At 43.3% G+C, this 22,611-nt stretch overlaps 1 protein-coding gene and 1 long non-coding RNA gene across 2 annotated transcripts in view; one reads left to right on the top strand and one right to left on the bottom strand.

Annotated features, from left to right (window-relative positions):
* Nucleotides 1–930: 930 nt before the first annotated feature.
* On the top strand, nucleotides 931–19,220 carry LOC116694614 (uncharacterized). Its single transcript, XR_004333224.1, has 4 exons — nucleotides 931–1,007; nucleotides 1,596–1,606; nucleotides 15,584–15,589; nucleotides 19,210–19,220. It is a non-coding gene; the product is annotated as an uncharacterized LOC116694614 (long non-coding RNA).
* Nucleotides 13,669–22,611, bottom strand: part of mrpl23 (mitochondrial ribosomal protein L23) — a 43,292-nt gene continuing 34,349 nt past the window's right edge. The window contains exon 5 of the mRNA XM_032524389.1: nucleotides 13,669–14,034. Coding sequence (XP_032380280.1) covers nucleotides 13,870–14,034 — 165 coding nt within the window. The 3' untranslated portion in view covers nucleotides 13,669–13,869. The remainder of the gene's footprint in view (nucleotides 14,035–22,611) is intronic.

Here is a 22,611-nt window from a genome sequence, read left to right as displayed (position 1 = left end):
CAGTCGTAAACAAGAAAACGTGTAGGGATACTCAGACGGATCAAATAGACTTATAATGCACCAAAGGCTTAATGTGGGATCGGGGCTCATACACCATATGTGTACTAAACGGATGTTGGAGGTATAATAATGTGCAAAATTCACAGTTTAACCACTTAAGGGTCAAAGTTGAATCCATATTTTTTTTATATTAAATGACAAACATCAGTGAAAAAATTGAAATATGTAAAACTCAAGGCAAATGTTATGACATCCAATGTAAAACGAGAAGGCAAAATGTCATTAGCATAGGGGTTTTAAGTAAATTTGATTTATATAGCCCAAAATTGACCTCAAAGGGCTTTACAATTTGTACGGCATTCAACACCCTCAATCCTCAAAAGTTAATAGTCAAATAGACCAGAGAGACTACATGTGAGTGTTTGTGTGCACCTGCAAGCTTGTCTGTGCAAGATCTTTGTTGGCTTACAAAACACCAGCATTGAAACACTTGAACTATTCTAAAAACACCAATTTTATCACGTTCCCCAGACTGGGCCATCCTAACTCCAAAACCATGTCTACTTCTTCTGGCTGAATGATGCATCTGGTGTGTGCTACGTGCATCAAAGTACATGAGACTACCTCACGCAGCTTGTGTGAGTTGATCTTCAATGTCTGATTAGTGAGCCACCCCCACGACATAGACTGTAATTGTGACATATTAAACGTTAAGTCCTGTACCGAATCTCAGGCGTTCATTCCAGCCCCCCCATACAAAAACAACTATGGTCAGAAATCCTTTTTTTACACAGTACATAAAACAAAATTTTGAATGACATTCCCCATCACATCAGAACGCTATCATCCATCACATATTTCAAAAAGTCATGCAAACAGCTCCTTAACAGTTATACTTGCACACATTGATTGGTCATGTATTGTCCAAGACTTTGTTTCTGCAGAACAGGAACCTGCTGGAAACCAGTTTTTAAACTGAGCCAGGCCAGTTTATATTGTAACTTAATGTTACTTTCCTGTATAATAAATGAAATTAAATGAATGCTTTGGTCCACATACATGCACCTACACCTCCAACAAAAGCCCAGGTGTCAAAAGACCTGTCAAAGTCCAACAAGCATGTAATTGGTGGCCTTGCATGTGGATACATAACTGTTGGGGTAACTACAATAAGCGTTGTGCTAAAACAGGGTGACAAAGAGATTTCTGATGCCGAGAGCGGGGATTAAGATGGAAGTGGAACCCCTCAGACCCCGCTATGCCCCCAAATACTGGGGAAAGCCCACTCATTCCAGCAAAACTATTTACATAACTCCATGGAGAAAATTGGCCTGTAGTAGTTAGCTTTTCCATGTGCGCCACACAGTAAAGACCCTGTTACGATAATTGGCCTCTTACACGAGCAGAGGGCATATTCCGTACAGTATTTACAGTTAGAAACTAAAGACGGGAGAAATAGTGAGAGAAAGAATGGAAAAAAGGGAGAGAGAGAGAGAGAGAGAGAGAGAGAGAGAGAGAGGAAAGTGAAAGAGAAACTGCTGATCAGGAAAGAGAGTGGGGTCCAACAAATATTCCCCCAACACAAACACATCCAGTGTTGATTTTTGTCATTTTCTTGGCTCTGTAAAGTACAGTAGTTGGCAGAACAGTAAGCTCTCTGATGGTTTGTATGACTGGCTGTCATGGTCTCGGAGGTGGCTTCCCGCTGCCTCAGCGTATGCCCCTGCCCTCCCTTTGTGGTGACTCTCGCCCCTCTTCTACCTACTCTCTTCCGTACTTTTCCTCATTAACACGTCTATTTCTTCTCTTTCTCTCCCCTCCAACCCAGTTGAAAAACAATCAACCTGGGCCCAGTTGTGCTGCCTGCTGCACACCTACTGCCCAGCTGGCATCCATTGTTTGCAATTACTTCCAAAGCATGTGTTTAACAGTGTTTGTGTTTGTATACGTGCAAACTTGCTCATACACTTTTGCAGGCATGTGTGTCAGGGTGCAAATGTGTGCACACATCTGAGCATAAACACATTTTTTTTGCGCATTTTATGAACAGGCAGCCTGGGAAAACCATGGAATGACACGGGTCTTAGCAGGTCCAGTTATTAAGAACAATTCATCAATATGCAGAGCAAGTCCTGGAGAAGGCTCAGCAGAAAAACATGGCAAAAAAAAAAGTGAAAGCAGAAAAAAAAAATTGGGTTCTTACGAGGAGGGAGAGAAAAATCTGTCTTTACAATCCCCCTGTTTCGGCTTGCCAACTTTCTGCTGGCTGTTGGTAGTGCGGAAATGAGAGCGTGCTAGATTCTCCCCTCCCGAGAATAACACAAACCCCTCAAAGCTCAAATCAAACACACAATCCACGTCACAGGAAACCATTTTGAAGCGTAAAACCTCCCAATGGGAGCTCCATTTGAATGCTGCGGGTATGCACTGCCTTGCTCGCCCCCTGCGCTTCCCCCTCTCTCCCCTCCCGCTCTCTCAAGGCTTCAACCACAACCTAACCCGAACCACACCACCTCTCAGACGACAAGACTCCCTTTCTCTCACTCCCTGTACATTTCCCCCTTTATTCCTTCCTTTCCTTTTTTCTGTTGTTCTTCTTTCCATCTCTCTCTCTCTCTATTTCTCTCAAAAATCATAATTTCATCATTAACCATAAAAATACAAGACAGACATACAGACAGATAGATGGCGTTACATGGTACCTGCTCGACTCGCCTCGACTCTGGTCGTCATAGCAGCAAACTGCCGTGACCTAACGCGACACACACACACAGAACGACGAAGGTGTGGTTTTTTTATTATTCTTGGCGAGTGGCTGTTTGCCAGAAGACACATTCAGTTTCTAAAGAAACTGGAGGCAGCAAAAACAAAACCAATGGCTAAACGATGAGATAGATAGATAGATAGACCCTAACCCTAACCCTAACCCCTAACCCCAAACCCTTGAAGAACATAAGTGACCCCCCATCATCTCAGACCTCAAACACAGCCTCTCGTACCCCCAACCCGCTCTCCTCGCTTCTCTACACCACCTCTTCCCCTCTCCCCTTTTTCCTCCTATTTGCCCGGCATTTGAAACGCAGAGGTCAGGGGGGCATATGGGAGGCAATCACAGTAGTTTGTTTTGGCTCTCTCCCCCCCCACCACACCAAGTCTTTGGCTCTGCAGGAGCAATGCCGCCACCTTGCCTGCTTGCTGCCTGGGAAACAAACACATCCTTAATCACCCGGGCCCTGTATCCGCCAAGGCCACACTAGTTGAGCCCCGTCTGACAAGCTCAGGCCAAAAATGTTGGACTCCATCTGATGAACTCAGGCCATACAAGTCAAGCTCTGTCTACTGAACCCAGACCACATTAGTGGCAGCCAGACAGTCAAATCCAGGTCGCACTAGTTGAGTACCCTTTGTTGAAACAGAGCCAGTGAGGACATACTCTTCAAGCTCAGTGTCTACTCAACCCAGGCCACTCTAATCAAGCCCTAATGGTCAAACCTAGGCCAGAGAAGACGAGCCCCATTGAGTGAATCCAGGCCACAAAAGTCCAGCCGCATCGGTTGAAATGGAGCCAGAAAAGGCTGATCTATCTTTGGCTGAGCTGTTCTGTCATTATGTTGGCTAAGTGTTGCCTAACAGTGGGATTCTCTGACGTAAGCACTGCACAGCGGAGGGCTGGCAGTAAAACGAGATCTAAGACAGAAGAGAAGACGCTTTAAGAAAGAGTCGGTGGCCAGAAGCCATTTAGACCAGAGATGAGTTTGGCAAGTTGTCTTACACCATCCATCCCTCCCTCCTAATCCCCAAAACCACAACATATAGCTTCTAAATCTCACTCTATTTTTCTCTCTGCCCATCTGTCTCTCACCAGTTCACCTTCTCAAATATTTTCCTAACTACTCTTCCTAACCGCTTCCTGCATTACTGCACTTCACTCATCTCTCATATGTCCCTTGTACATCAGTCACGAACGTGCTCAATGCGAATGACCACGAATCAACAAAATAAAGACCATTCAAGTCTGAGAATGTGTAAGTGTGTAAACAACAGGGGCACTAAAACCCAGGCAGCTCCTCCACTAGTGTCAGTTTGACAATGAGAGCTAAGGTGGGGCCTAGGATTTATGTTATACTGCAGACCACAACATTCTCAGACCTTAAAGAATCTCCCTTTTGGGATATCATGTTAGCATGTACTGGGTTAGCCCTATATACACAATATTGCCACCATACCCACCTTGCTACGCTCTGTCTCCATCAGAAAGTCAGACAACTAACCTCGAGGTTCTGGTCCCCGCGTGATGAGAAGATTGTGTTAAAGTACAGAAGATCTCATTGCTTGGAGGAAATGAACTGAACAATCTCTAAGGCTCAGGGTTCCTATGGTCTCGCCTCTGTTCTCTGAACCGGGTTTCAAGTCGGAGTGACCTGCAGGCAGGTGCAGAGCAGTGATAGACCCACTGATCCCCATTCAGCCCAGCGTGCAGCCAGGTGTCAGCTGGTGCGCTGAGCAGGTACACGAAGCGCTGAGACCAGCCAGAACTTCCCGGAAGTTCAGCATCAGGGATCAGTCTGTGTTATTGAGTTGGAACAGCCTCCAACCAGTATGATTCCCCCAGTGAGGGGTTCACTGACTGCACTAGTGCACATATGTGTGGAGACTCAGTGCTCTGTAGTCCAGATGGGTGGTCAGGCCCCACTTGATTCCTGTTCCTCTGTTATGACAATTGAACTCCAACCACTGAATCCTTCTCTTTCTCTCCTTGAAACACACACATTCTGAATGGACCAAACCAACTCCCCTGTCCTCCTTTGCTCTTCTTACGTACGTATCACTGTTATAAAGTTGTTTAAAATGCTAATGTATGTGTTGAACAGCTGGCCAAGACAGGGACCACCCAACCAGCAGAGGAGCATTGTGTTGATAGAAAATAAGCTGAAATGGAGTGTCAGAAGAAATTCCTCCCCTCTTTCAGACAGATGTCTGGGCGTAAGCCTCACAAACACAATGCCACAAAAAAAACAATGGCCGATGGCTCCTCCCCCCTCTCGGTCACCGCAACCAAATCCATCAGCGCAAACACAGATGAAAGACCCAGCTACAGCCCGTTTAGTGATGAAGGCCGGCATGTGCCATCTTCTATTGTTGGGGCTTCTAATTGATCCTAATTGATGATGTTGTGACAGGCAAAGAGGGAAAGGATCTCTGGAGAAGTTGGAACACCGCATTGAGCTTTTATTAAGCCCCAGAACTGCTGAAAGAACCAGAATAAGACAATGCTGGATTTACTGATTGATCCTTTGTGTGGACGAGCATGGAAGCCGAAGGATGCTTCACACAAACCAGACCAGGGAAAGATGTTGACAAGAAGAAACAGTGGTGGAAGAGCCATTCAGATCTTTAACTAAATTAAAAAATGCCAAAATTAAATGATTCCCCATTCATGATGTTATTTTATCGCATAACATGTTAACATTGCAGCCGTTTGAGGTGGAGCTGATTATAACTACTTTATATCCCTTTCGGTGAGTTATAAAATAACCATGTTTTGTATATAAAAGTTATATATCTAGCAACAAGTATTTGTCAAATAAATGTAAAAAGTAAAATACCTCAAGTACAACCCATTGTTTTTGATTCTTCAATCTAACAAAATCCAAAATGTGTTCAGAATTTGCATCTTATTGACATGCTACAATAATAAATTGCTGTTTAGAAGTTAATGCATCATTACTAATAACAATAACAAAATAAAATGAATGATATATTTTGATATAATACTAATTAGTCATTGTGATCTAATGCTTTTGATATTTAAAGTACATTTTGCTGATAATATTTCTGTAGTTTTACTTAAGTAACGATTTAAATGCAGGACCTTTTCTGGTATTTGAGAATTTTTACTGTGTGGTATTGCTATTTAGTAAAAGACCTAAATACTGTGCCACTGTGCTCAAGTAAAGTACCTCAAAATTATATTAAGTACAGTCCTTTGAAATGAAAGTATTGTATGCTATTGTTGCCATTTTGATTAAAAACCTTGTTAGCGAACTTCAATTTTAGGAATGGCAAAACATATGTCTCAAGATGTGCATTACATACTGTATGTTGTTAAATTAAATCCCATTCTTTTCAAACAGACTGTCAACTAATGCACTTTATTGACAGTCAACATGTGTAATTGCAATGTTCAGACTAACTGAGATCCAGTTTGGTCACAAAAAGCAGCAAATTGCAGAGATATCAGTGTGTTTTATGTATACTAACATAAGAAGATCATCTGTCATACCTTTCTAATGTTAGAAAAGACGTGTTTAAGAGTAAAGCATTCTAAATTCTCTGTTATTCAAGCAACAATAAAAAGCCAGTCCACGTGTTTTCTACAGCATCCTCCTTCAGTTGTTGCACCTGGCTCTGAGCCAACAAGTGTATTAGATGTGAGTACAGTATAACTACGTGTACAAACTGAGGGCCCACACCAGGGTACATTTTAAGTATGTGTGAGTGGTTTACAATGAGACATGAACACAAGCATATGTGTGTGTTGTGTGTGTGTGTGTGGTGTGTGTTGTGTGTGTGTGGTGTGTGTGTGGTGTGTGTGTGTGGTGTGTGTGTGTGTGTGTGTGTGTGTGTGTGTGCGTGCGTGTGTGTGTGTGTTAAATTCATGGAAAAACAGAAGAGGTTAACTTCCTATGCAAGGGTACATACTGTACATAGACTTACACTGAAACAGATGCACACATGCACATAAACTACAGTATACACACACTTAAAGGGGTGACAGAGTGCACTGCCTGGGCTTAGATAAACCAATGGCAACCTGGGGAAAGAGGAATGTGTCTGGCACCGGTCCAAAAGAGGCCGTCAGAATCCTCAGCAGGCAACCACGGTTGTCTTAGTGAACACAAGTGTGAGTGTGTGGGAGTGCGTGTGTGTCTGCCCAAGAGGCTGGTAGGGGTAGTAATTGTGTAGCAATGAGTGTAATGTAACAGGCAGTTAGCAATGAAGTGTGTGAATGTATGCAACAAAGCCTTCAATTTAAACCGCTATTATAAGCAGAATTACAAATATGAAGCTTTCCCTTTTTTTTTTTTTGCATGTACAGTCAAGCACAGCCACAGGACGGGTCGAAAAACCATATCATAATGAGATAAAGTACAACATCACTTTATTAGCAGTGTGAGGGACCAAGCAGTTAAGCATGAGGAGTCACAAGAGAAATTCAAAAGTAAGGGTTTTTATTTCCCAAAAATAATTACAACAGAATGTAGATAATGTTCCGGGCCCTTAAAAGAGGTCAAATAAACAGACATAACTAAGGCGCTGAACATAAGAGACTCAAAAAATACAACTGACCTACTAATAATGAAACAAAGGGGACTTATATTCTGGCTGATCACACAGGGGGAGACAATCAATAACTGCAAACTAACTTCAGAAACGCCAAACCTACCTAAAAATGTATTCCAAACACAATACACTTTTACTTATCCTACCTAAACAGAACATTACTCTATATAAAATCTAAACCCCCGAATACCTACAGCTAGAATAAAGCTACCCCCCTCTGGACATATCAAGCAGTGGTAGTGTCCAATTAGGCCACCTCCCCTATAAAGTTGCTCCTTTTCCAAGCGCCACCCCTTTTTAACCCGGCAGACCTGGATCCCTCCCGGGTGTGGACTCCAACTGGTAAGTTCAAAAAGAAAAACGGGTTATATAACAGAATGACCATCCAAAAGTAACTAATAATGCGCGCTTACTAAAAGCTACTTCTGTATAAATCAAATAAAGTATGATGTATGTGAAATGAAACAAGTGTCCTGTAAGTTCTTTGTAATGATTGCAACAAATTAAGGTGTATAAACAGAAGCATATAAACTAAACCTAAGGGAAAATTATAAGTGCATGAGGTCACCGCTCTTAAGCTGGTTGTGTGGCCATGGCCGTGGCCATCTTGGAATAATTTGCAAAACTTGCTCCATCTAAATGACCTAGTCCCATTAAATGAGTTTAAGGCAGACATGACAGGGCTGAATGCGAATGAAAACTACTCCAATCCTATTGGTCCTAGTGAGAACGGTAGCATGTGACGGCATAACCGTAGGGGCATATAAGCACGCCGGCACATAGCTCATTAGCTCTTTCTATGAAGCAAGGCACTCCAGGCGGGGCGAGGGGCGGTGAACCGACGCAGTGTCTCGTTCCCCTATCTCGGGGAACAAGGGTTACATACGTAACCCGAGACGTTCCCCTTCGAGGGGAACTCGAACTGCGTCGGTCACGACACTATGGGAACGAGATACCCACTAACCCGCGCCGAACCCCCGCCTGCTCTAGTGTGCAAGCAACCTGTGGGCACGACTAGGAGGAGAGCACCCGGGTGCCGGGTGCGGAGGGAAGGTCCATTAAAATGTCATGTCATTCAAAAATGTAACCGCCACATGTGACCTGTCCTTTCCTCTATGTATGATTTTGTTTATGCTGTATTTTTGTTTGTATTGTAATCTGGTGTGCCAGTCTCGGCCAGGTCTCCCTCGAAAAAGAGATTTCAATCTCAAGGGACTTGCTGGTTAAATAAAGGTTAAATAAAAAAAAAAAAAAAAAATCACAAGCAGTGTTACTGTAAAATACTTCATCTAAATTCCTTAACAGGATGCAGGAGAGCAGCCATAGGTGGATAGTTCCCTCGCAAGTGGGCAGTTAATACAACCAGCAAGGAGGAGATCTGCCCCCTAGGGCAGACTAAAAAGAATAAGGTAGGACACTCACCATAGTGCCACTCATCCCACTAATCCCAAAAATACAGCATGATGTCATGCAGATTCTAAGCGTGGACTGCAGTAGCAGAAACAGGGTCATGTGTGCACTTGACTAATGCACAACCGAACGAGGGAAAAAAAGGGAGAGAGAAGAGTATAGAGGGGAAAAAGATGGAGAGCAAAGCGCTATTTAAAATATTCAACCCTCCCTTCCATTAACTAACCGTGTAGGGATGGGAACACGAACTGCACTGTACATCTCATGAGAGAGGAAGAAAAGAGGGAGAGAGAGAGAGATGGTGCACTATGGGAGTAGACCTCTTTCATCCAGGAGCCCTTGAATCCAGCTCAGCATTTTCTCGGTGATGTCATCTCTTTTTCACTTTCTCCCTCACCTCCATCTGCTCTCTCTCCATCCTTCCTAGGCTTTCTGGGTCTCGCACGCACATGTTCGCATCCCCCCCCCCCCCCCCCCTCCCTTCTGCACTTACACGACGTGTGGTGCATTACAATATCCAGTGCATCTTGTTCAACACACATAGATCCCTATAAAACTGGAACTACCTACAGTGATCACAAGTTCAGCTGGGATAGGATGTGTGGGGCTCACTCGTTTCGCCGCATCCCTCTATTGTCCTGTTCCTTCACACTCAAGCCGCGCATCATCTGACAGGCAGAGAAGAACACTGTGTTAACAAAAAAGGGAGATGGCTGTCAGCTGCATGGACAGGACCGTCTAGCAGCATTGTGCTTGCAGCTTTTTATTGGGTAGGAAGAGAAGGGTGAGGTATGGGGAGAACATGGAACAGAGGAGGGTGAGAGGGGGAGTGTATGTAGCTCAGACAGACAAAAAAAACTGTCTTTGAAGTAGTCATTAATTTTTACAGCAGTGGAGTTGGTGCAGAATATTTACAGTGTAGGCAGGTTTGGCTCAACTAAAGAAATAGAAAACAGTTCCAAAAGGGAAAAATGTAAAAAAAAAACACTGAAGAGTCTTCACTTAACTTTGTGACCTTAGGTTTTTAAGAGACAGCGATCTGACCGGTCTCTGCCAGCCAGGACTGGTCTGATCTGCTCTTACAGGAGCTCCACACATCTGCTTCCATAAACCTCTTTTAAGAAATCCATTGTATGACTGATATTATTAAACTATTTATTGCTAGTTTATATAAGGCATTTATCAATCACTACTTTTAATCTAAAGATTATTTTATTCAGAGGGCTTAAAAGTGCTTGTTCCGGTGCATCCTACTTTAGGAACTCAACCAATATTATTTACCTGTCACCCCCCCCCATAGCCCCTCATTTCCCATCACTTCTCTGTCAAAAAATGTCAAAAGAAAATTCCAAAAAAGTGTCTTTTCCCCTAAAGAAGAGTTACAATCCCTCTCCAACTCTACCATACCTTCACAAAAAGGAATCCCCTGGGTCTCATTTAGATAAGATAAGATAAGATAATTTGTTTATTAGTCCCCAATGGGGAAATTACTGTACTGCACTCTGTGTACACACTTTTTGTTAGTACTCACACACAGGCCTGAAATACACACACATGCTCAGGACCTATACATGCACTATACATGGAGAGATGTCAGAGTGAGTGGGCTGCCAGCTGAACCAGCGCCCTGAGCGGTCGGGGGGGTACGGTGCCTTGCTCAAGGGCACCTGGCAGTGCCCAGGAGGTGAACTGGCATCTCTCCAGCCACCAATCCACGCTCCCAACTTTTTGGGTCCATACGGGGATTTGAACCAGTGACCCTCCGGTTCCCAACCCAACTCCCTATGGACTGAGCTACTGCCACCCCATTTAGCATTTTCTGGATCTAACACAAAGGACAGATGAGTGCATTAAGGAATCAGGATAGCAAAACAGTTCAAATGTGATTAAATAAATATGTTAAAATAAATATGTTCTGACTAGGATGATCTCTGTGGAACTCTGCAGAGTCTGCCACACAGTTCTCGCATCACTTTTCAGAAAAGACATTAAAGGTCCCATGGCCTGACAATGTCACTTTATGAGTTTTTTTAACATTAATATGAGTTCCCCCAGCCGGCCTATGGCCCCCCAGTGGCTAGAAATGGTGATAGGTGTAAACCGAGCCCTGGGTACCTTGCTCTGCCTTTGAGAAAGTGAAAGCTCAGATGGGCCGATGTGGAATGTCTCCTCTTATGAGGTCATAAGGGGCAAGATTACCTCCCCTTTTCTCTGTTTTGACCGCCCAGAAAATTTGGCCCACCCATGAGAGAGAGAGACATCATGGCTTTCAAACAAGCAAAGTGGCAGTTGGCCAAGCCCCCCCAACTTATAAACCGATTATGTCCATATTCTATGGAATGTGATTTGGCTTTATCCCACCTGAAGTTTTTTAATGTAAATGTTGAGTTTTCAGGTCGACCTGCAGTGCCACGATACACTACTATTTCTAGTCATAGTTCCATTATCTTTATTGACTATTATTGCCACTGTTCCTCATCACCCCCCCCCCCCCCCCCCAAAAAAAAGAAAAAATTGCATCGTCAGACACCAAGACTACAAAGAACCTGGGTCTACCCGAGGTTTCTTCCTAAAAGGGAGTTTTTCTTCGCCACTGTTGCACTAAATGATTGGTCTTGGGGGAATTATTGGGTCTTTGTAAATTCTATTATATCTGTAAAACGTCTTGAGATAACTCTTGTTATGATTTGATACTATAAATAAAGTTGAATTGAACTGAAAAAGAAACAACCATCCGTTTTATTCAGGTCCAAACACTACGCAATTTCGGCAGGTGCTGCACAGATGTTATCACTTAAAAATGAAAATCTATCCTTCTTTAGCTCATTTTACATTGAAATTGATTAGAATAATATGCTAGATTACATTTTCAGTACAGATACATAAATATATATATATATAATATATATATATTATATATATTGTTACATTGGGTGTCTCAATCTGTCTGTGGCTTCATTCAACCGCCGAATGTTTTTCTTTTTATTAGTTGTTGTCTATAAAGAGCTAAAATGACTAAGAGATATTTATCTGCGTGAGCAAGACATGAGCTCATTAACCACATGTGTCTCAAAGTCAGTCTGTGAGCTAGAAGTATCCATAACGTCCAAAATATAAAAAAACATAATCACCAGTGTCAGCAGGCCGCAAAGGTCCCATATCATTTTTTATTTTAAGGGCCGTACTATTTTGGGCTTCTACTAGAACATTTTTAAAATGTTCAGAAAACAGCTGCTGTATTCTCCCTGAAACGCTCCGTAGTTAGCACCCCCCACACCCCCGAAAAAGCCCAGTCTGCACTGATTGGTCAGCGTTTCCGGGTGTTTCACATCTTCCTCTCAGGGTCTCATTGCTGCCAAGAAATGACTGTTCTTTCTACCTACATTTAGCATAGCTGCGACATCTCAACCATACGTTAGTTTCTGAATATGTGCTGTGTGCATTAAGCACTTTGATACTTTTACAGTATTTATATAGCACCTCGACCTGCTTTATAATAAAGACATTAAAATCTCACTTTTTAAACAGAGTTATAATATCAGCACCTCAAGGCGCGTTTACAGTATGTATGTGTGTGTATATAAGTGTGTGTATCTGACTTTAGGGGGGCACAGGGTAGCCCCGGTAAAAGACACAAAAGGAGAGCAAGGACAGATTGTTGCTTGGCAAACACCAGAACTTCATTTCTCAACTTTCATGTGGGGTCAGTTCAGGCGAGGAGGAGAGCGAGAACAGGAATTTGGTTCTCTGTTGTCTCTCTATTTAGTCTCTCTGTTGGTTTAGCAGCTGTTTCTCTGGAGGTCCGGATTGGGAAACAGAGAGAGAGAGAGAGAATGAAGAAAATAAAAAGTGAGTGAGAGTGAGGCAGACAGAAAAGAAATTGAGTGGCTGTGTAACAGGAGGCTTGTTTTGTTCCAAATCAGATTGCTTTATAGCGATGCAGGGGGTGAGCGGTTCCAGGCAGCAGACAATGGGCCAACAGGATCAATATTGACATTCTCCTTAGTAATAGCTGAGTTGGCTGGGTAAGGTCGGGGACTGGACCTTTGGATTAGCCAGCCAGCATTAGTGGTCACGGCTGGGGGACACTTACTGCAACCTTGGACTCTCAGCATAATGGAGGGTCTGAGCGAGCCCAGGAGAGGTCCCTCCCCTTTATGGGCCTTGTTATGAGGCCAGGAGAATACAAGAAAAAGTAAGCAGAGCACTTTTGGTGACCGTTTATTAGTTCTTATTCCAACAGCGCTTACAATTAGACAGATTCACTGGCAAGTCCCGCACGCTAGGCAAACACAAACAAACACTGGGTATAATCTTTTCTCAGTTATGGCAAAGACGTGTTACCACAAAATAATAAAACACTTCAGCGAATTCCATGTTGTTGCTTTGCTGAAACAACATCTCAATTTATGTTTACCTAAAGTGGTCAATTAATCCAAGGCAAACCTATAAAAGAGGAAAGGATGTGGGTTGTCCAGGTAGTCGGATCCAACTGGCTGAGAGTCAGAGCAACTAGGGATGCCACGATATACCCTTCTCCAGTGGCTGAGGAAGAGGAGAGGAGGGGAGGGGCAAGGAGAAAAAGGGACATCGGAGGGGAAAGGCAAGAAGGAAAGGAAACTCCTGAGGAAGGAGTCAAAGGAAGAAGAGGTGCAGAGGTGCTGGTGCCAAAGAGGAGGGGTAAAAGGAGAAAGAGGTGGAACAGGAAGTGTGGGAGGAGGAAGGAGAGGAGGTCATCTGAGGTGATGGAGATTCTGTACGGTGGACTGGTTTCCCGAAAGAGCCACTCTCCTCCTCCTGTGATTCTGTTCTGGCTTGGGTTATTGGACTGTAGCTGCGCGAACTCACTCTCTCACACACACACACACACACACACACACACACACACACACACACACACAAAAGCACACACACACACACACAAAAGCACTCGCGCAGACACACACAAACCAAGCACATGTTGCCAGTCTCCCACACACATTCTGCTTTACTAGTATTTCTTACAGAAATAGAAGTGACATCACAACAGTCGCGTTGTAAATCAACGCATCATGCTCCCAATGAAACACCCACGCCACACCATATGAGCCCAGAGGTCCCGGTCAGTGGGCTGGCTCAGAGTCCGAACCACTCCGTGACCCCTCCTCTCCTGGGGTCGAGTTTCTGCCTCTGCTTTTCGTCCTCCATGAACTTCTCCTGCATCTCTTCCATGGAGCCCTCCGCCGGCAACCGCTCTTTTTCCGGGAAGATGTCAGGGAAGGTGAACGTCTGGCCCTGGGCCTGGGGATGCAAAGGCAAAAAAAAAGAGAGCAACCATAAGCTAAGAAAGCATCGCCTAATAATAAGAGGAATTTGTTTATTTTCTACTTGAAATCCTTCCCCAAACTGCAGTGTCAAACTGCATTTCCCTTTTCTTTGCAGAGAGAAGGGAGATACTGATTTGGAATTCAGGACACGGTTTCTCCCTCTATGTTTCTCTTCCAGTTACACAAAAGCTCTCTTTCTCCCTGGCGTTCAATTTCTCTCAAACTCTCTCTCACATTTAATCTCTCATCTCTCTGGTCTTGATTTATTCAGAGGGAAAGGATGGTATCCATTATTTATTCCATACCAACCCATCTCTGGCCATGGCTAATGCATCGCCGGCCCAACCGAAATCTGTCAGGCCGCCGTGGAGTACAGTACAGTACACACACATGCATGCCTGCACGTCCACGCACAAAACACATAACAGGTCAGCGGGTGCAGGCATGCACACATATCCATAGCCTATCCCTTCAGCCTCACCCATGGACACCTGGCAACACAAATTCACTGTTATCAGTATCAGCTGGAGCCAAAACATCGCTGTCCTCAAATGACTGGACTTCATATGAAGCCGGATCATAACTTACATGTCATTTTTATCTCTGTGTTTGGATTCTGTGCAAACTGCTAATCCTAACAAATGTTCCCAAAGTAAATAATGATCACTTACATTGTAGGTTACACCAAACAACAGCTTGCAATGCATTATGACAAATAGTCCAATGTCCTCATGTGACTCAGACTTCTAAATTATTTTAAATAGAGGCAGACCACTATAAAAATGAATTGCTTCCATGAACACAATTGTCAATCAACTATTCTGTTTAAAAATGTGAAATATTTTGTTTGGGGTCATTGTGTAGGCGTTAGGGAATGGTCTGGCTCTGATGTGAATGTTACTTTGTCTGTCTCCAACCCCCAAAATACCAAGAGAAACATGCATATAATTACCACATAGCATGGTTTAATTCCCAAAGGGTGAGACAACATGAAGCTCACTCAGCCAAAGATGCAGAGAGGAGCGGGCCTTGTCTAGTCCGTACCTCGGGTATCATTATTGTATGCTTAGACTTGTGCATGTGGAAATGTGTGTGTTCAAGTGCACGTGTTTTGTTATGGTATGTCACAACCAGGTAAGACCATATTAGCATCCGTAGTAAAAATAAAAAATAAAGGCAAATAAGGACAGGATACACTTTTTTTACTACTTACAGTAAGTTACGCGTGTACGCACCGAAACAAACGACAGATTTTAAAAAGTAGCAGACTGGTTTGAAACCCTACTTTGTCTTTGGTTGTATGTGCATCCAACGTGCGTAGTGTTTGCTGCTGCCAGAGGAAAATTAATAGCGAAGGCTTTATGCCAAAATGACACAGAGTTATGTAATGTGAAGTAATGGGGAGAACATGCTGCTGAACATGTGCCAGAGTCCCTTAAAGTAGATTAAAATACAACAAGAAAAAGTTCAACTACGCAATGCTAATGCTGCAAAAAGGATTTTTAGTTTAAATTTCGATCTAGAATTTTGTCATATGTTTTTCTTTTTCTTTTTAAACAATGAGTTAGCTTTTTTTCTATAAAAGCCCAAAGCAATGAGCCCAAGAAAGTCACTAACTATTGTCTTTTTATTTGTAGGGGAGGCCACAGGTCACCTTCCACGAGCATTTCTTAGTTACTGACTAATCCTAATTAGAGGTTTTCAGTGAAAAACAAGAAACCCTGGTGGGAGAGACCGGCAGGGACTTAGCTTACAGAGATCGGGAGGTCATTGCATTAAAATATTAACCACAACCCAGTCTTTAAGCGCGTGAACTACAATCAAGCCTTACATGTCCAGCTTGACAATACTGGCGTGACCAGGCATCTAACGACATACAACCATCCAAAACACAACTACTGTGGAAAGTACTATTTTGGTATGATACTTAACACAGACTTGAATTCATGTTCCTCTCTAAAACCTGGCCATTTGGGTCTCAGATACCAGCTTTGAGGAGCAGCTAGAGCAAAACATGCGCAACCTTCAATCAAAAGAAAAACCACCCTGGTTTTGTGTTCCTGTCTTGCGGCAACGCCTGTATTGCAAACTGCAGGAGGCTTTCTAGTGAGTGCAGAAATGCAGGATGAGAGACAAGAGTGCAGACCCAGTGAGGAGGAGAGGGCTTAGTCAGACACAAGCTGCCAAACAACAAAGAAGCACCTGGAAACCGACTGGCCTGCCAAGGTCCTCTGTGTTATTCCGTACTCGTCCACACTGCCATCGAGGAACGCGTAATCCAGAATATAAATACTGGTCCAGGCCAAGGGATGTTTGCTGCAGGAGAAGATGGGTGCAGACGATGTGACTGGAGGAAAGTAGGGGTGACTGAGGAAGTGCTATAAACACCAGACCTGGCAACGGAGGGAAACAATGAAGCAGTGAGCCAAACAAGACTTCGCCCGACTTAACCCAAACCTTGTCGCATGGCAATTAATAGTTCTACGGCGCAGCACCGGACACCTCGTGTATACACATAGCGAAGACTAATACCGGCTTCAGAGAGCGCGATTCACAAAAAAACAACAAGACCCTGAGGTTGAAATCAACAAAGCGCTGAGACTCATTAAACAATGTGTCAGCAGCGAGAGAAAGTGCTGGCAGACAGCCGTCTTATTTTTGTTTGAAATATATACATCGTACCTAGGCAGAGGCAAAGCCCACGTCCCCTCGGCCTCTTTGTGCTCAAATCAACATGCTGTGTGTCTGTCTGCCTCTCTCTACTTGTGTAATTGTGTGTGAGAGAGAGGGAGAGTGTGTGTATGAGGGACTGAGGGCCTGGCCAAAAAGGACAACAGTGGAGCAAGACGGTCAGGCATTATGTACAAGGGTTTTCTTTTGGTTACCTACTACGCATCTTACACAACAGACTGTAGGAGTGGATATGTTCCCTTGCTCTGCCGAGCTCCCAATTGAATCAAGCTGCCTTTCAGGAATATTGGGACAAGGCCCAACACTGCTAGTGATGTTAACATGCTCCTCTTACGCACATAAACAACCCATTACACCCACAGTTTTCCTTTCAATGGGAAAAGAAGAGAAACATTGGAAGGGGGGGGTGTTAAGGCAAATGTTGTCATTGACTCACTACCAACCCATCTTACTTTCCCCATCTGTGCGTATGTGTATGTTTCCTTATTAAGCTCTAATTTAATGTCTTGCTCTGTTCCAGGAAGTGTGTATTTAGGGTGTCGGTCTGCGCTGTGTCATGTGGGGACCACTGTCAAGACTTTTAACCAGTTGATTCGGGACATCTGTCAAATTAGGGACAGCTGGTGTGCCCGTCTTATTTTCACAGCAGTTACATTCAGAAAATGGTTTGTGTGTTTCTTGGTATGTGCTGCTTGCCTGTAATTGGTGGAATTCTTGAGGGTACAAATTCCTCCCTCCAGGATTTCGCGATGTCGCCAGTCCATGCAAATTCTACCAATCCCGGTGACTTTGGTGCGAATCGCAATTTTGACAATTCATCGCAGCCTTTCGACACATTTGACCAATACCCGGAGTTTCCCGCAACTTCGCCCAATCCCAGCAGTCCCACGTGCCAGACTTTGCGTCAGTTTGTGACTCTGAGAGCGCACACGCACACGCACACGCACACGCACACACACACACCACACACACACACACACACACACACACACACACACACACACACACACACACACACACACACGGTGGATGCAGGTAAAAACGGAGATGAGACATACAGGATGACCTAAATTGAGGATAACTACGCTCATCATTATTATTATTATTATTATTATTATTATTATTATAAGTGCAATGATCAGTGAAAGTCCAATAAGTCCTTTATCAAACTGTATGAATGTGTGTCCCAGGCCAGGTAAGGAAATTAACTAACATTGTAGAGATCAACAAGTCACTGACACTTGATATGTTCAAGTTTGAAATAAATTATTATTTCTTGTCTTAAATCCACCAGTCATTTTCATATTATACCAACATCTGCAGCATCCTGAGCCCTGCTGGTAAGGTTACTAGGAAAACTCAGCCCAGAGTAATTTTATTCTCCCCATTATTTTTGCAACTTTCTCTGTCTCCCACAAACATACAAAAGACACCGCAACTTTGATCACAATTTTTTACAAAAACTTCCGCAAAATCAGGCATTTTAGGCCGCAACAATCTCAAAAAAAGGCCGCAAAATCACGGAGGGACTGACAAATGTACTTAAGTGAAATGTCCCTAAACCAAACATAGTTGTGTGCGTGTGTGCGTGTGTGCGTGTGTGTGTGTGTGTGTGTGTGTGGATACAACAGAGTCTTCCACAAACCCTAAGTAATCCTGTTTGCAGCCCCAGAGGGAAGGAGGGAAAGAGGAGAGTGAAAAGAGAGAAGACCAGGTGAGAAATGGAAAGAGACACACAATGGACAACTGTATTGTGATTGACCTTTGCTTTCTGATCTGTAGCATGAAGAAATCCGTAGTTTGGGGTGGGGTGGGGGGGGGGTGTCCTGGTGTGTGTTTGTGCCTAACAATTTCAAATTTAAGAGAAGAAAATAAAATAGCAGAATGTTGTAAAACTTGACAAACGTGGGTCCGGCAACCAGGGAATGCATGTGAAATCAATACAGGGAAAATGTGAAGTGGGTGACTCTTTTATTATTCACAAGCTTAGATTTAAGTCTGAAATATGAAAGCCATAGTTGTTCTGGCTTCATGTGTTAAAATGTCTTTGATAAAAACAGGAAGGTGCCGGTGCACACAGTGCTTTTCCGACCTGGAGCAGAATAGAACATTACGGCACAGTAGGGAACTGGGGACACAAAAGGCTGATTCAACCTGCTGCTCTGAGAGTTAAAACATACGGGACATGACCGGACCAGACTGGACCAGGACCAGACAACGCCATGTGACTGATCAGCACATCAGCATTTAAATGCCTCTGAATGGGCTGCACAGTAAGCACAGAGAAATAACTATGCCACAAATCGGATTTTTAATCACAAACCAAAAAGAGGCTTTCGAAGATGACTGTTTGACTTCATTTTCCAATATCCTCAATCCACAGGACAGCCTCCATGGTATCCGATTTTATGTGTTCTGGAAGGAAATCAGTTTGGAACAACATTTTATTACTTTGAAGACTGTTTAACAGCCGTAAAACTACTCTTGAGGTCTAATGGTGACTTCCATTCAAATAATGTAGACCACTTAAAAATGGAATCCACCAGAACAAAACTTTCTAACCACCCTTTTACAACCTGAAATCGGCCTCTCTTCTGTGCTCTCTGGAAACCTCGAGCACCTAGAGTTATTGTGGAGCTAAATAAGATGTGACTGAAGAGTGGGGGCCAAGCGCTCTGACTTCATAAATGACGACAACTGACCGAATTAAAGAACAGAGGAGCTCTAAACGCGGTCACAGAGACAGAAAAGTCCTTAAGTGGTCTGGAAATGTGAAACTCAGCCATTCACACCAGGCAGTCGGTCTGTCAGACAAACTACATATCCCCTTTATTGATGAGGGACAGTCCAGAAGGCATCAGAAGATACAGCCGTTCGTAAAGCAGTCAAAACAAATCAACCAGATGTTGGCGGTTGCCATTAGTATACGGCCAAATCCGGACCGCGCACTGGAACGGAGAAGTGTTGACGACGCGGTGAGAAATCTCATGAGGCTGTGGCTCATGCGGCTGCGGTGGCAGTGTGGTGATGTGGTGGGGTAAACCCTGGCAAAGCTCAGAGACAACTTGAGTAGTAGTAGTAGGTGTGTGTGTGTGTGTGTGTGTGTGTGTGTGTGTGTTGGCTGCAGCATGCATCATGCTCTTTTTTGGCAACTCGTGCAGTTGTCCACATCGACACCTAAAGCTGTGAGCTGCAGATTTTAAGAGCCACCATTTTGTTTCAAGTTGACCAGTTGGAGGATATAGGTGCCTTGCTCAAGGGCAATTTAACTTTGATGGAGGAGCATTTACTACACTCTTTTCCAAACAGGCTTTTACAGCCCACAACACCACACACACACACACACACAACACACACACACACACACACACACCACACACACACACACACACACACACACACACACACACACACACACACACACACACACACACACACACACACACACACACACACACACACACAGACTGTGGCTTTTAAAGGTGTGATCACACCTTTGCTTTCTTTGGTCTTTACCACAGATGAAAACGTTGCACTTTTCTTTTCGGTTCATTTAAGTTCACACAGCCCAATTACAAGTGAACCGGGGCTTGTAAACAAAAATCAGATGGACTCACAAGCAGCTTTTTTTATTGGACAGAGTTTTGGCATCTGTCATCCTGCAAGGTTACACATTTTGGAAGCCAAGGAGTGTGAGAGAGTGTGTGTGTGTGGGGGGGGAGGGGGTGAGAAATTTGATTCCAGTTTCTTTAGTTGGTTGAACTAAGCATTGTGGACTTTCCTGCACTTTTTGCAATAATCTCTGGTCTAAATACCAGATTCGAAGGAATTAGCTGACTACAGTGATCAGTGCAGGCTGTGGTTTGCCCTTGGTTCACTTTGTTATACTAGCCTTTCCAAGCATGAGTAACTGCTGGCTATCCAATGTCAACATCCATCTCCTTGTACCAATAAGATCATTCGAAGAAATGACCGAACAATGGACAACATGTTCATGAAAGGTGTTTGGGGCTGTTACTTTCAAACCAACAGAACTAAAAGGATGTTTTTCCACAGGCTGTTGAAGAGGTCTACCCTGACCCAGGACAGTTTTTACCAAGACTTTTGTCATGTTTGGTGAAGTGTGAAAGCTCAGTACAATCTAGGCTTGTGCCGATTGCCGATCAGGTTTTATATCGCCGATTGAAGTAATAATAGGTGACTGGGTTTTCCTCACACATACTTTATATCAACCCTCATGTTGTCATTGGGTCAAACTGACCCGTTTTCCTATATCAATGTTCTTTTTAACTACCCAAAATAACATGATTGATTCCACACAACGCTCTTTAGCAAGTACAAGCTCTACTTTCATTCATTTTGGGGTGTCTTGTTCAATTTTATAGCATTTGAAAAAAAGGTTAGAGTGGTTTTGAAATAGTATTGAGTAAAAGTTGACATATTCCAGTCGGTGATTATCCATCAACATCCATTCCTTTAATTTTAGTCTCAATAATTCCTAATTTCTGCTTTTCTAACTCAAACATTAGGTATAATTTCCTATAAATGAGGTTTAATGACCATAAATTCCAAAAATAACTGTAAAACTAAAGTTAATAAGTAAGTGATATGTAGTGTTGGAAAACGTCAAAGAAAGTGACAAACATTGAAAAAAGCGTCAAAAGTGTTGAAAAAAGGGACAAAAAAGTAAGAAAAAGATAAAAACAAAAGATTAATTTTAACTAACTTACTATCAGAACTAGAGTATCTAGAATCTGCGCCCTACTGTCTACTGTTTCTGGTGGAGAGGTAAGTCCGCCCGCTGAGCCACGCTAATCAGTGAATTTTAAATCCATAACGTTAATTCAAAAGGAGTTTGCGGTCTTTTTTCCATGCATCTCACATCCAGTGGTCTGTGCTTCTTTTGGACAGTCACACAGCCCCCCTGGCTTCTGGGCTGCTGCCAGGTGACAGGGGCTAACATTACATTAGGTCAGCCCGCACCCATTAACTTAACTGGGGGCTAAGATACAGCAGTTAACGATAGAGTTTCCATGGTGCTGAGCTTTGCCTCCTATAACTACAGATAAAACATAATTATCACATTAGGAGGCAGAGGAACAGCTAAACATTTGACACGCTGATCAACCGAGAGCTGGAGAGTGAGAGAAGCCACCGCTAACTGCTAAACTAAAGTAGCAAAGCAGAGTGAACACTGTGTAAATAACAGTGGGATTAGCAAGAAGGAGATCCCTATGTGTGCTTAAGTAGACTAGTGGAACCTTAGGTTAAAACATAAAGTGGATAATTAGCCGCTGTAATGAAGAATATGACAAAAATAACTTTGTCAAGGTACTGAAGCAAGACGCTATTAAAACAGAAGCATGTCTGCACGTCAGCCAATCAGGAGGCAAGACAGCCGAGCCGGTGTGGCCAGTTTCATTGATGGTCCAGTTACGTGTTCAAGTAACCTACCGCCGATCTCTTGTAGAGCCCGACCGATATCATCGGCCGATATTAGGCATTTCCCGATCTATAACGGATCTAAAACGGACTGTCAACCATGTTATGAGCGTTGGCGTTGCATAGTTTGTCCACCAGAGGGCGCTCTACAACGTCCCTGTTGGAAAAACTGATTTTGTTTTTGATATATATCGGCATATCAGATAAATAACCAAATATTTGTAACAGTATTGGCCTTAAAAATCCTTTATTGGTCGGACTCTAATCTCTTCTAACGTTTGGATAATTTGAAAATATAAGAGATTGCCCAAGCCGAGTGCAGTCTTATTAAGTGGTCTTACGTCATGTATACTAACAAAACCCATCATGGCTCTCCACTCAGAAAGGCTAGAAGACAGAAACCTAGGTTTGCACTGAA

This window comes from Etheostoma spectabile, chromosome 8 (genome assembly GCF_008692095.1).
Source record: "Etheostoma spectabile isolate EspeVRDwgs_2016 chromosome 8, UIUC_Espe_1.0, whole genome shotgun sequence".
NCBI classification, from domain to species: domain Eukaryota; kingdom Metazoa; phylum Chordata; class Actinopteri; order Perciformes; family Percidae; genus Etheostoma; species Etheostoma spectabile.
This window is presented reverse-complemented; position numbering and strand designations above follow the sequence as displayed.